This window comes from Cladosporium halotolerans (assembly GCF_011745625.1).
Source record: "Cladosporium halotolerans strain TM138-S3 chromosome Unknown Sca13, whole genome shotgun sequence".
Lineage (NCBI taxonomy): Eukaryota > Fungi > Ascomycota > Dothideomycetes > Cladosporiales > Cladosporiaceae > Cladosporium > Cladosporium halotolerans.
The window spans coordinates 346,973-359,269 of record NW_027191464.1 but is presented as its reverse complement, the minus strand read 5'-3'; the positions used below and the strand labels follow the sequence as shown (position 1 = coordinate 359,269).

Genomic DNA, 12,297 nt, shown 5'->3' with positions numbered 1-12,297 from the left:
AGATTTGGCGGAAACCAATCAAATTGCAGCAATGGACGTTTCGCGCCATCCACTTCTCTCGCCGTACAAGTGACATCAGACTTCATTCATTACGCCGCTGAACAGGCGTTCTGACCCTTTTTGCTCACTGCACATGTCCGCGATTTTTGCTCGCAGTCTGTCTTGGACATCACTCGCTTACGCATAACGTTTTTGCCTTGAGGCAACGTAGCCTCGTCATGGCCAGCTTCATCTCAAGAAGCTACATCCTGCTCGGCCTCCCGCTGTCTTGGTGGACACGCTCAGTTCAGGAAACGGTGCCAGAGCCATATCTTGTATGTCCCTACCCATACACCTTTCAGGTAGGAGCCTATTCTCATCTTCTCCTTTCCGCAGGACGAAGTCTTCCATATTCCACAAGCGCAGAAATATTGCAACAATGATTTCGCAGCTTGGGACCCAAAGATTACGACGCCTCCCGGCTTGTACATGGTGACTTATTTCCTCAAACCTATCTTCGGTTGCGATGTCGCGGGCATCCGGGCAACGAATCTGGTCTGCATCATTGCTTTAACATGGTTGCTGGAGAGAATCTTCACCCATCGCATGGGCAATCGTCAAGACGAACAGAACGGCAGCTGGCTGTCCTCACATTGCGCTCTCAATGTTGCCTTGCTACCTCCGTTGTTCTTCTTTTCTGGGCTCTACTATACGGACGTGGCATCAACATTGTCGGTCATGCTGTGCTTCTACTCTTTAATCTGCTCGGACGAAAGTGCAGTGAAGCAGATTTGGTGGCACCTACGCTTATTCACGCTAGGTCTAGTGAGCCTGCTATTCCGTCAAACAAACATTTTCTGGGTCGCCATATTCCCGGCTGCTGCGGTATTTCTCAGAGAGCTTGACCAAGGTCACGAATTGATCAAAGACTCGATGTATAATCGAAGCAAAGGGTTTGGTGACACTCTCACCAATGTCGCAAAGACTTCTTGGAAGATGGATATCCTATATGATCCGCCTGTCCGGGATGCATCAATGGAAGGTGGGTTAAGTCCGAGGGTTTGAAATGCAACTATCCACTAACGACAGTATCCAGATTACTTCAAGGCTGCCATTTCTATTGCTGCTTGCACTGTCAAAGTGATCACACAGCCAAAACGACTTTTGAGCATCATGGGCATTCTGAAACCATTCATCGGACTCCTGATTGCTTTCATCGCCTTCGTGGTCATCAATGGAAGTGTGGTATTGGGCGACAAGTCAAATCATGTTCCCGCCATCCACACTCCACAAATCTTGTATCTCTGGCCTTTCCTGGTCTTCTTCAGCTGGCCCTTCGCCTATCAGCACCTCATCCGTGTTCCCTTGACACTCATTGCTCGGCTTCCCATTATATCTCACCTGGAGCACTTTCTCCTCTTCAGGCGACGGAATTTGCTTCCACGCGTCCTGGTTCTGTGCTTCTTCGTCCTCTTCGCGCTCATTGCCGTCCGCTTTAACACCATCGTCCACCCATTCACGCTTGCAGACAACCGCCACTATGTCTTTTACGTATTCCGCATAATGCGGGCAAACTGGTGGATTCGCTACGCTGCGGCGCCAGCTTACATCGCTTGTGCCTGGCTTTCGATTCAAGCACTTGGCTCGGCGCCTCAGTCTCGGACAAAGCCTTCCGGTCCCACTAATCCCACGCCGCCGCGCGAAATGGATGCCAAAACCGCGTCCAGAGGCGCCCCGCGTCGCCTGCTTCCTCTCCCAGACACGACGCAGTCCGCCAACACTTCCTTCCTCTTCATCTGGCTCATGACGACCACTCTCACGCTCGTCACAGCGCCGCTCGTTGAGCCAAGGTATTTCATCTTGCCCTGGATATTCTTCCGTCTGCACCTGCCACTCTCGCATCCCACCCAGCTGCAAGGGAACACTCGTCTCGCCACGAGCTGGAAGATGAAGCTGTGGGATCAGCACGACAAGAGACTCTGGCTTGAGACAGCGTGGTTCCTCGGCGTGAACGCCGTCACCATGTGGGGTTTCTTGAACAGAGGGTTTGAGTGGGAGCAAGAACCAGGGAGAGTGCAGAGGTTCCTGTGGTAAATGCCTTTGAGGCAAAGCAGCGAATCTTGGTCACCTATTCCTCTATGTACGTCTATCCGCCTTGTATAAAATCGCACGAAATTTCTCTTACACCCTCGGACGGGGTGATTGACCAACGTGGTTTTCAGGGATTGTTGTCGGGACTCGAGGGTGGAGGCGTGTCCACCTGATCCGATGATGTCGTGCGCTGACGCTTGCGAGAGTCTCGGTTGCTTGCCTCGTTGTGCGATCGCTTCCTCCGCGATAACCGCTGTGCTCTCCTGCGCATCGCCCTTTGCATTTGCACAAGCACTGCGGCGCCGATCGTCACACTGCACGACTTGTGCACCGTGGGGATCCTCGGCACAAACTCAATCCAGTTGAGCCCTGTGATATTGAGCTTTGCATTTTTGGCACCGGCGGCAAGGGCTTTGCCTAGATCAGTGGCTTCCTTCTGGCTCAGGCTCTTGTTTCTTCCGAAGTCGATTTCAATCCGAAGGGTGGCAATCGATCGATCGACTCGCTTGTGGGGCTTTTCCGAGGTTGATGGAGGCTCCAGCGGCGCCAATCGGATGTGTCGAGCAATTCTACTTTGAAGGCGGTTGATCAAGGAAGGTGAATAGGTTTTGAGTCGTTTGCAGAGCCGATCTTGGAGGTGAATGGTATCGAACGAATGCTCTCTTCTGGATTGGTAGAGCTTGAACTCGCTATTTAGTATATCGATCAATGCATTTGTATATGACAAAGGACCTGGGCTGGGCGTGATGTTGTCGGTGGCCGCAAGGACTTCGAAGGTTCGCGAGTGCTGGCCGTCACTTTTGTGCAACTTGCTCGCAAAGCAGCAGTCCATGATCACGAGGACGTCCGCGTCGAGACTGTGGAGGTGATCGTCTATGCTTTTCCAACATGCGATTGGAACATGTGTGGTTTCGCCATCTTCGGTGGCCGGATCTTCATTGCTAGCAAACGCGTCAGACATGATAGCTCCACGAGGACTTTCCGATGCGTACCCCGATATGTGAAGTTCTTGTTGCCCGTTGACTGAATCAAGATAACCGTGTCCACTGTAATATACTATGAGCAAGGTCGTACGGTGGTGGCCATCGTGCTCATAGGCAAATGCTGTGACATCTCGGAGCAGCTGCGTCTCAGGCTTCTTCTGGTGACACTTGAGCAGAACAGTCTCCGTCTCGAAGCCGTAATTCTCACGGAACACGCTCTCGAGTTTATTTGTCTGGGATTGCGGCGGTCAGCCGATATAGGCATTCAACTAATGGCTTCGATCGCTCACCTCTGTCTCGCATCTCAGATCTTTGTCAAATTCATTGTCCCAACGGATCATCAATGCAGCTACTTTTGAGTAGCGGTCGGGAACGCCCAGCTCTTGACAGACTGCTTTCTCCCAATGATGGCGCATGGCATCATTCCGTTCATGCAGGTTCTGATCTTGGGTTTGCACACTGCGGCCCGCCTTGGTGATGAGTTGTTTTACGTGCGAGGCCTCCATGATGTAGACGGTTCTCTTATCACGAGTGCCAATACTGATGGTCGGAATAGCTGGTTTCGGGTTGCCAGAACGTAGTTTTCCATTGCCAGCACACAGACAATGGGCGGCCTTGTTTAAGATAAGGCATGATCAGACCAGGGAACGCATTGCTTCGCCTAATGCAAGCTGCTTCGCCCCCACAACATGTTTACGCCCCGTCACATGCTTTATCTTGATCAGTCGCACTAACACCAGCAGGTTGCCTGCATATGCGGCACACGAGGCTGCGAAGCCGAAAACGTCGCTTGCAGCGCCAATCAATCTCACTGCAGCTTCAGCTTCACGGGACGGGAGTCCTTATGGCGCAAGCCGGGTCGATGGTGCCAGCGCCATATATTAAGATATGCATAAGCCTGGTCAGGCGATGCTCAGCCGTGGGCTTTTGAGTACGCCTTTCTGGCCTTAAAACCAACACAGCCCCGTCCGCTCTGCCTCAGGAGCACCGCTAGCCGCGCACTTCCAACGACTGCGCGATCGAAGCAACACAAACAATTGGTCTGTGTACACTAGTGTTCCAGCAAACTGGCTCCCTCGTATCTGCGGCATGTCTTTGACGCCAGTAAGTCTTACCAGGGCGCCGCAGAGACGAATCGTTGACGGTCACAGCCTTCTCGTGAGGAAGCCGAGGAGGGTAGTGGTTTCAAGGCCCAAGCGGGGAGGGGCAACTACACAAGGGTGAGCCACACGGGTGACGCGACATTGCCGGGCGAGACTGAGCTTCTTGTGTAGCCTGATAGCGAGTTCAAGCTGGGAAATACCGTGGGGATTAGTGTGAAGTCGGGCTCTCGAAGGGTCAGGAAAAACTTCAAGATAGTTCAGATGGAGTTCAATTTTGGGCTTGCAAAATGGGAGTATCAGTTGGAACGAGACGATGGCGCCGTGTATGCGGATGGAGACCGTAAGTGGTTCTTAGCAAGCGAGCTCAGCAGATAGTTGCATGATAGCGTCAGCCTATGAGAGATGCAGCACGATTCCCGGTGAAAGCCTCAGCCTCGGGCGCAGTCACCTCGTTTCGGATGGTTTGCAAGGCTGAAGGAAGGTAAAGTACAATTGGGGGCCGTTTCCCATGCCTCTGTCGACTCTTTGCATTCGACGATAGTGAGGATTGACCTTCCCAGATATCCTTGTGTATGTTGTCATCTTCGGCGAGATGGACCAATTCCAAGATAATGCGCAATCGCCAACAACCTTAAGAAGCGACGATAGTACGCTGGGCAAGCTCGAATCACAATCCAATGAAGGTACCCCGGGCACGGTAACCATTTGACCAAAGCTGAAAGACCAATTTCTGACCATAGATCGAAAAGTGCGATTGCCATGGTATCGACAGCTTTTGAAAAACGGCAAGGCGGGATCCCAGGCCCACTCTTTGAATGAGAAATGCGCTCCTCAAGAGTCCGAAAAGCGATACCAGACAATCACCCGAAAGTGTGAGTTTGTAGCAGAGCGACGCTCTAACGACTAATTGAGTAATCGGAGCATATGCTGATTCAGTGTTGGTTCGAAGTGGAGGATGCTCCTCAAGGATATCCGAGGCTAGCCACCTTTTTATCCTCCGATCGAAACTTTATGCAGTATCGTGGCTTCGGGTATTTGCACGCCCGTGTGATACTCGCGCTCCAGTACGACCTGGAGGTTCTTGAGCGAGAACTCGAGACCCTAGATAAATGGGATCTAGAAGACGGGAACGGGGAGAGACTGAAGTCCAAGGCTCTTGACGATTCCGAGATCCGCAATGAAGAACTTCCGGCAGATTGTGATGGGCAAAGAAACAGGCTGCAGGTGCTGGCGGATCTGAAGCGGAAGCTACTCGAGTATGGTAAGCCGTACCAGGTTCGTGTTGCCTTGGAATGAGCTTCTCTTACTAGGCACAGATGAGATGCTGTTGAAAGCACGCGAAATGAGCGCCCTTCAGCGACCTGCCGACAGCGATTGGCGAAGCCTTTCGAATTGGATGTACAGCAAAGCTCCGTTAGTCGCGCAGGAACAAGAGTTTGCCAAGCGAAAAGAAGACATCGTAACTCTGCGAAAAGGTCGAGAGGGCGCTGCTTTCGACAATCTCGTCGAGCGCATGCTCGGCCGAACCAATAGGTTCTTTCATCGGTGTGGTTGGGAGAAAAACATCATTCAGGTGGGTTTCTCTCTTATGTTTCTGAACACCATGGAACTAATTTGAAACCCAGTACGTCTTCGTGACCAAAGAGCTCGAGGACAAGACATCCGAAGATTTCGTGCGTTATTATGACCCGGTGCGAGTGGACAAGCTTGTGAACATCATCATCACAGCTATAATTTTTGTCCTGTTGGTGCTTCCGGTGGTGGCCTTGTACGAGATGTCAGATGCAAGTAAGGCGACTCCCTTCGAGGCCATAGGTATCCTCGTCGTCTTCACGCTTATATTCGGCATGGCTATGTCGAGCTTGACCAGGGCAACAAGGCAAGAGCTGTTCGCAGCCTCGGCAGCGTACTGCGCTGTGCTGGTTGTGTTCATCAGCAATTTCACTCCCCAGACTGTCGAGATCGCGACTTGACGGCATGCTGCAAGTATGTAACGACTTTGACCCACGATAGTGTTAGTCCTTCCATAGTTCTTCATTGATTCTGCACGAGCCCAGGCTGACCGAACGAGAAGAAGCATGGTCGGTCTTCGTCCATGATCGCATCCTCAGAGACGGGACTCCAGCGTGTTTCACCCCAATAGAGATGGTCTCGCAAGGCATTAATGAGGCAATGGATTATCCTCAGCTTCGCCTTAGTAGCGACGCCAGCCGATTGCCAAAAGGGTTCGAAAAGACCGCCAAAGCAATCTTAGAGACCTGAAGACCGATAAGGTGAAGTCGACGCAACGCGGTCCTCAGGCACCACAGCTCAACCTCCCCTCTTGGGGAGCTTCGAACCTTCCACTCCGCCAAGTCATCAATGAAGCCTCCAGCACGCGTCGAGCCTCAAGCCGCTCCCACTGAGACATGCATAACCCAAGCCGTCCATCATGCGCACTAGTCTCACTCACCCGTAGCAAGCATCGAAGATCAAAAAGACGCCTTCCTCTCACCGAAATTCCGAATCCACCTTCCTCCCCATCAACAGGCCGCCAACGGGGAGTCGGAGCCACGAACACCCCATCGAATTCCCGTCGCCACCACCAGCCCGAGTTAGCGGCCCAAACGCTTCCCGCGGGGTGCTTGACAGCCGGCGAACCATGGGGAACACGGGCACTCCGGAGTCGTGAAAAAAGAGTAATAAAGCTAAATTAAGCCCAAACCTTCCCTCTCTTTCTCTCTCGCCCGCAAAGACATCCAACCGCGGTACACCGGCGGCCGAGGCCGGGCTTGGCGGGGCGAGTCGCGGTTCAGGTTCTACGTTGAGCGCGCGAGGGATGGGAGTTGATGTCATGGAGAGCTCGACTGAAAGGCACGATCGTCTAGACAGACAAAGTCACGGTGTTTGTTGATGAGAGTATGCACGCCCCGGAGCCCCGCCCGCAAGCGAAAGTGCGCGCATGCGTTGCCATGCGTTGGAGATCCCGAGCCCGAAGCCAAGACGGACCCGTTTGATTCGGAGGCTTGGTATGTACACAGCCTCGCTCTGTTTGCCCAGCCCCGAGACTCGCCCAAGCGAGATGATGCCAATGTCTCTGCCCTCTCCCCGAAACCAAGAAAAATACGAGCACGCCGTGGCGGTTCGCGTGAACGAAGTAGGGAAAGAAATGAAAAGAACGCTGTTGCTAGAACGCAAGGTCGCGTGAGAATCGAAAGGAACCGGAACGAAAGCTGCCAATAGTCGTACAGTGGCTTGACGCCACATCCGGCAATAAGGTAAGAAACAACGAAAACGGCGCGCGCGGGCGCCCGAATTGAGCGCCGCGCGGCAAACAAAAAGACCCCCGGACGGATGCCATGCAAATGCTTGATCAGAAAGGAAAAACGGGTATGTGTGTCGAGTCACGCAGATGCTGTGCTGTGAAATGCTGTAAAGAATCGTGCGCCGGCCCTGGTTGGCCGGAATTCGCTCGAATGCTTGGTGTGGTGGCGGTTGGGTCCCTGCCGTGGGCGGGCCTCTCGACTCCACGTTCGCGGAGTGGTGGGTTGCCATGTATAGGCTCGCGGGATGCGGTTGCGGGTGCGGCCGTACTACAACCCGTGCGAACCGTGGTTGTGGTGGTGATGGTGGGCGTGGCGCTTGCGCAGCTTCTTCTACAGATTAAGAATTAAACGTTAGCTTCCGCTAACTTGGCACGCGGGCGAGGTGAGGACAGGGTGCAGATGCAGGTGTTTAGTAGTTTGGGTATCGTGTTCTCGTATATCATCACAGGCTCTATTATGCTTTTTTTCTTGTACAGAGCAATAAACAATGCGCGCTCGAAAGACAAGTGCCCGCGGCCAGGTCCTCATCGAAGAAACCGCTCTAAGCTGATGGCTAGACTGACGGAGAGGATCAAGGCCGGGATTGTAGCCAGTGATAATAAGCTGATTGATTCGGGGCGGGTGGAACTTACTCCGCCTGTCGATGCAGGCTCGGATGTGCCAGTGGCACCCGGGGTGGAAGTAGCGGTAATCGATGACGGGGCGTCGGCCCACGGCATCGTTGTGGCGGAGTGGAATACACTAGGCTTGCCGCTCACATCGGAGGTCCAGGTTGTGGAGATGACCGCCATGGAGGTCAGGGCAACCTTGTCCTCGCCTGGGATATCGCAAAGGGTGGATCCAGTGAGTTCGGACTTCTTGAACAGCACGACTGGGTGGCCGTCGGTCACCCACGCGTTGATGCAGCCGTTCGACTCGACCGAGACGGACTTGCACGCGACGACGTCGTAAATCTCGTCACCGGCGGAGTAGCCGTGGTTGTCGCAGAGTTCGACCTGGAAGTCATCCGCGTCGGATCCTTTGTTGGAGAAGACCGTAATTTGCTTGGGATCGCCGTCAGCGCCCTTAGCCCAGGCAATAGCGTTGGTTTCAGTCTTGATCGCGGTGCTGAGCGTCTTGAGGTGACCTTCGTAGGAACGGCCGAGGTGGCGGCGGAATCGGTTCAGCTTGCTCGCAAGCGTGTAAAGGTTGGCGTTCTCATCGTATTCCGACTCCCAGAGCGCCTGACGGTTGTAGTACGGCTCGACATCACCACCAAGGTGCTGCTCCTGGCCATAAAGGACAACAGGAATGCCGTCATGTGTGAGAAGGTAGGCGAGGATGTTCTCTGCGCGAGACATGTCCGCGGTGTGGTTCCTGAAGCGGGCAACATCGTGGTTCTAGGGAAAACGTCAGTCATCAATCTCTACTTGTGTTCGTTCGAAATGCGCACCTCTGCGAAGTTGCCCAGGACAGTAGGGTCGGTGCACTCGCTGGCGATTTGCTCAACCATCCCAGCAAGCTCGCCGAAGTTGCCCTCGGTGCTTTGGAATGCCCTTGTCAAAGGCCAGTAAAGAGGGTAGTTGAGGACACTTCCAATGGTCTCCTGGTACGAGCAGGAAATCTTCTCCTGCTGCGTGTAGACCTCCGAAGTTGCGAAGATGCCAGCCGACTCCATAAATGAGGTGAAGAACTCGGCTGGTACGTTGATCGCTGCGTCGATACGCAGGCCGTCGATGCCATATTTCCACACTTGGTTCTTGATCCAGAGTCCAAGCATATCCCGAACTTCCTGGCTCTCCGTGTTCAAATCCGCCAAAGGCGCCTGCAAACTACCCAGCCAACAATTCTGCAGGTTGTCCAGGTCGTTATCGCTGTATCCAGAGGGGCAATAATCGTGGAAGTATTTCTTTTCGTTGAATGGTCGCATGAGCGAATAGTCGAACTCGCCGTCCTGTTGCTTAGGTCCAACCATGTGATTGACGACAATGTCAAGCATCAGAAGCATTCCTCGCTTGTGCACCTCGTCAATCAGCTCCACGAGCTCCTCCTCGGATCCGTAGGCCGGGTTGATCTCGTAGAGGTTGTTCTGCCAGTAGCCGGGGTAGGCCTCGCCGTCACCGGTCCAGTTGGGCATTTGCGACACAATCGGCGAGATCCAGATCGCGTCGAAGTCCATGCCTTGGATATAATCGAGCTTCTCTGTAATGCCTTTCCACGATCCACCGCAGTGGATACCCATTCCCGGATCGCATGGCTTCACTTCCTGTCCCTCTCTGATCGCGAATCGGTCGGTCAAGATCTGGTAAATAGAGCGATGGCGCCAGCCGTCCGCATCGACTGCATGGACGGCGGAAGAGAATAATGAAAGGAGCGCAAAAGAAACCGACAACAATAAGGAAAACATGTTTGCTGGAACGACAGACGGATAGCAGCGACAGCTGCAGGACGGGAAGAGAGAGTGTGGTATCAAGTGACGGTACCCCCGGAGACAACGGGACCCGTTGGCGTTTTGTTCGGACGTCCCTTCGCGGCGAGGGGAAGCCTAGGAGATAGCCGCAGGTGGGCTATGATTATCCCGGGACGCGGACAGCTAGCAGGAGCCGGTACGCTGAAGGGCTTGGGGCGCTGTGATGGGCTGGATGGGTTAATCTCCGGCCCACTTAGCGGCGATGCGGCCCAGAGTCTCGCAACGGTCACGCCTCGCCTGGATGGCCAAGTCTTGCCAGTCTCCGGGGCCAGCCAGCCATGGCGGCCGTGAGTTTGGCGTGCTCGCTTAGGATGACGCGGTGCCCCATGATCTGCTTCAGTCGCGCTCGAGCCAGGCGTCGCAGGGTTGGCTGTTGTTTCTGAGCGTCCTGTCCGCTTTGTGCCAGGCGTTTGACATGTCCGCACGAGTGCGCAGGGATCAGGGGACCATGTCAGGGGCAAGGTGAGATGGAGACTGCCCAGACGCGCTCCGGACGACGGTCGCGCTCGCGCCGAGCCGGCCGACTGCCAATGCAAGATCGACCAGGCGCAAATGCCAACGCTCGTGTTCCATTTCGAGGCGGTGCTCACGAGCCAGCCTGCCCATTCTCGCGCCTGTGGCCAGGCACACGCCGCCCGCTGCACGCTGTTGCGCGCGCGCACCGAGCATCCCCCGCGGCTCTCGTCGTGCGCGATGTGCCGCTCGTCTTGTGCAGGCGCGCGCGCGGTGGACGATCCTCGAGCTGCGAGTCATCTGCACGACTCCACCACTCCCGCACTGGCTGCTGCAGGTGTCCTGTCGAGCCTGTCCAACCCTGTCCTGCGGCGGCTTGGCCCCTCGTGTTTTCCGCAGTGCAATTCCAGCAGGGAGTCGTCTGGGGAGCGCAGCTCCCGTTTCTCGCCTTTCTCCTGCCGAGAGCATTGGCGGGCGGTCACCGCCACGCGCCGAGAGACCGCGCGCGCGTCCGTCGCGCTGCACCAACCACCATCGCCACTGTGTTTGTAGCTTTGCGGTTGGCTGCTGGCCCCTACCGGAGAGCCGCGCCGCTGGGCACTTCGATTATTACTTGCCATTCGTGTGCTTCTATAGAGAATCCGCAATCATCTCGAAGCCTTGGGCATAGTAGAAATGATGGCTGTAGCACGGACGGCTTCTCAACGCTCTGCAACAGAGCGCAGATCGAGGTGCGTCACGGCGTCTGTTGTGCACTCAAACATCTGCAGCCAGCATACCGGTGTGCGGGGTGATGAAATCTGTGTTCACCAGTTGTCCTGGCCACGCAAAATGTTGAAGACACGTTGGAGTTCCTGGCGGTCTTGCGCTTACAGTAGGTTCTATGAGCCGATGCGAGCATATGAATGCGAGCCCGCAATTCAAGCCTCTGCGGCTCATCATTCGCATTGACTTGGGCCTTCTCTTCGCTCCAAGCCGTCTGGGCTTGTTGTTCACGGCAAGTCGAGTCGCGACGCACTGAGGGCGTGGCGTCGAGGCCGCCCTAAAATTCCTTGGACGCTCCACCAGAATTCCATGCCCCTTGAGACTACAGCAGAAAGTAGCCAACTAGGCTAGATGAAGAGCGAGCGCACGTGCCTGGCAATATCAACAAGACGGCGCACAGGACGAAAGGCCAAGATTTTGCCAAAGTAGTGTCGAATTATTGGCCGGCGAATTCACGCATCTGAAAATAAATGTGGCAACCGTCGGCCAAATATCATCTTCCTCACTAAACCCACCGTGTTCACACACCACCAAGCGCATAGGAAGCGGCTGTTGACACTTCCACAACGTAGATTTGGCGATTGTCATCTCGCTTTCTGCGGCCCGAGAGACTCCAGACCCACAGCTCTTAACCCTGCAGTGATCTCTTGAACGCGCCGCGGCGCTGGATGGGCACGACTCGCGACATCTTCGCGCTTTGTAGCTCGGGCCAGTCATGTTCTTCACACTCGACAACGCTTTTCAATAGTGTCAGCTTCTGTACGGATATATCTCCGCTATACAGAAACTCCCTGCTTAATTGAAGAAGAAAGTGCTCACCATGGACTTCTGCCCGAGACTTTCTCCTGGCGAGCAGGCCTTATGCTGGTCGAAATCACATGGAATGGCCGCCAACCTGCAGCAAATAATTCTCTCTCAGCCTACACATGATGCTGCCCAAGTCACATATCACCACATCCATAGAGGCTTGCCATCGGCCTCGCGAAGTCGCAAGAACTCCGCAACTGTATCGTATCGCTCATGATTACTTCTCATCGTCGTCAGCGTCTCAACAGCAGAGCTCTGCATCGGCCATCAGCAAGGTTGCGCAATCCCAGCTGCGCAAGGTGCAAGTCCTGTCGAACCTTCCCCGCTGATCGACCGCTCCGCTTCGACATGCCCGTACCGCA

The 12,297-nt window shown here is 54.6% G+C and overlaps 4 protein-coding genes across 4 annotated transcripts; 2 read left to right on the top strand and 2 right to left on the bottom strand.

The window, feature by feature from the left end:
- Positions 1–123: 123 nt before the first annotated feature.
- Positions 124–2,798, top strand: WHR41_04598 (uncharacterized protein). Its single transcript, XM_069373204.1, has 3 exons — positions 124–314; positions 376–1,021; positions 1,076–2,798. The coding sequence occupies exons 1-3, from the start codon at positions 219–221 to the stop codon at positions 2,071–2,073; spliced, it is 1,740 nt and encodes a 579-aa protein (XP_069229901.1). The 5' UTR covers positions 124–218; the 3' UTR covers positions 2,074–2,798.
- Positions 2,150–3,926, bottom strand: WHR41_04597 (uncharacterized protein). The gene is made up of 3 exons (XM_069373203.1): positions 3,344–3,926; positions 3,063–3,286; positions 2,150–3,011 (listed from the first exon to the last, which is right to left on the bottom strand). The coding sequence occupies exons 1-3, from the start codon at positions 3,557–3,559 to the stop codon at positions 2,198–2,200; spliced, it is 1,254 nt and encodes a 417-aa protein (XP_069229906.1). The 5' UTR covers positions 3,560–3,926; the 3' UTR covers positions 2,150–2,197.
- Positions 3,927–5,167: 1,241 nt separating this feature from the next.
- On the top strand, positions 5,168–6,129 carry WHR41_04596 (uncharacterized protein; the record flags this gene model as incomplete). The annotated part of the gene is made up of 3 exons (XM_069373202.1): positions 5,168–5,417; positions 5,467–5,729; positions 5,782–6,129. The coding sequence occupies 3 exons, from the start codon at positions 5,168–5,170 to the stop codon at positions 6,127–6,129; spliced, it is 861 nt and encodes a 286-aa protein (XP_069229905.1).
- A 1,726-nt stretch (positions 6,130–7,855) lies between these two features.
- WHR41_04595 (uncharacterized protein) lies at positions 7,856–10,080 on the bottom strand. The gene is made up of 2 exons (XM_069373201.1): positions 8,894–10,080; positions 7,856–8,840 (listed from the first exon to the last, which is right to left on the bottom strand). The coding sequence occupies exons 1-2, from the start codon at positions 9,845–9,847 to the stop codon at positions 7,986–7,988; spliced, it is 1,809 nt and encodes a 602-aa protein (XP_069229904.1). The 5' UTR covers positions 9,848–10,080; the 3' UTR covers positions 7,856–7,985.
- Between the last annotated feature and the right edge of the window lie 2,217 nt (positions 10,081–12,297).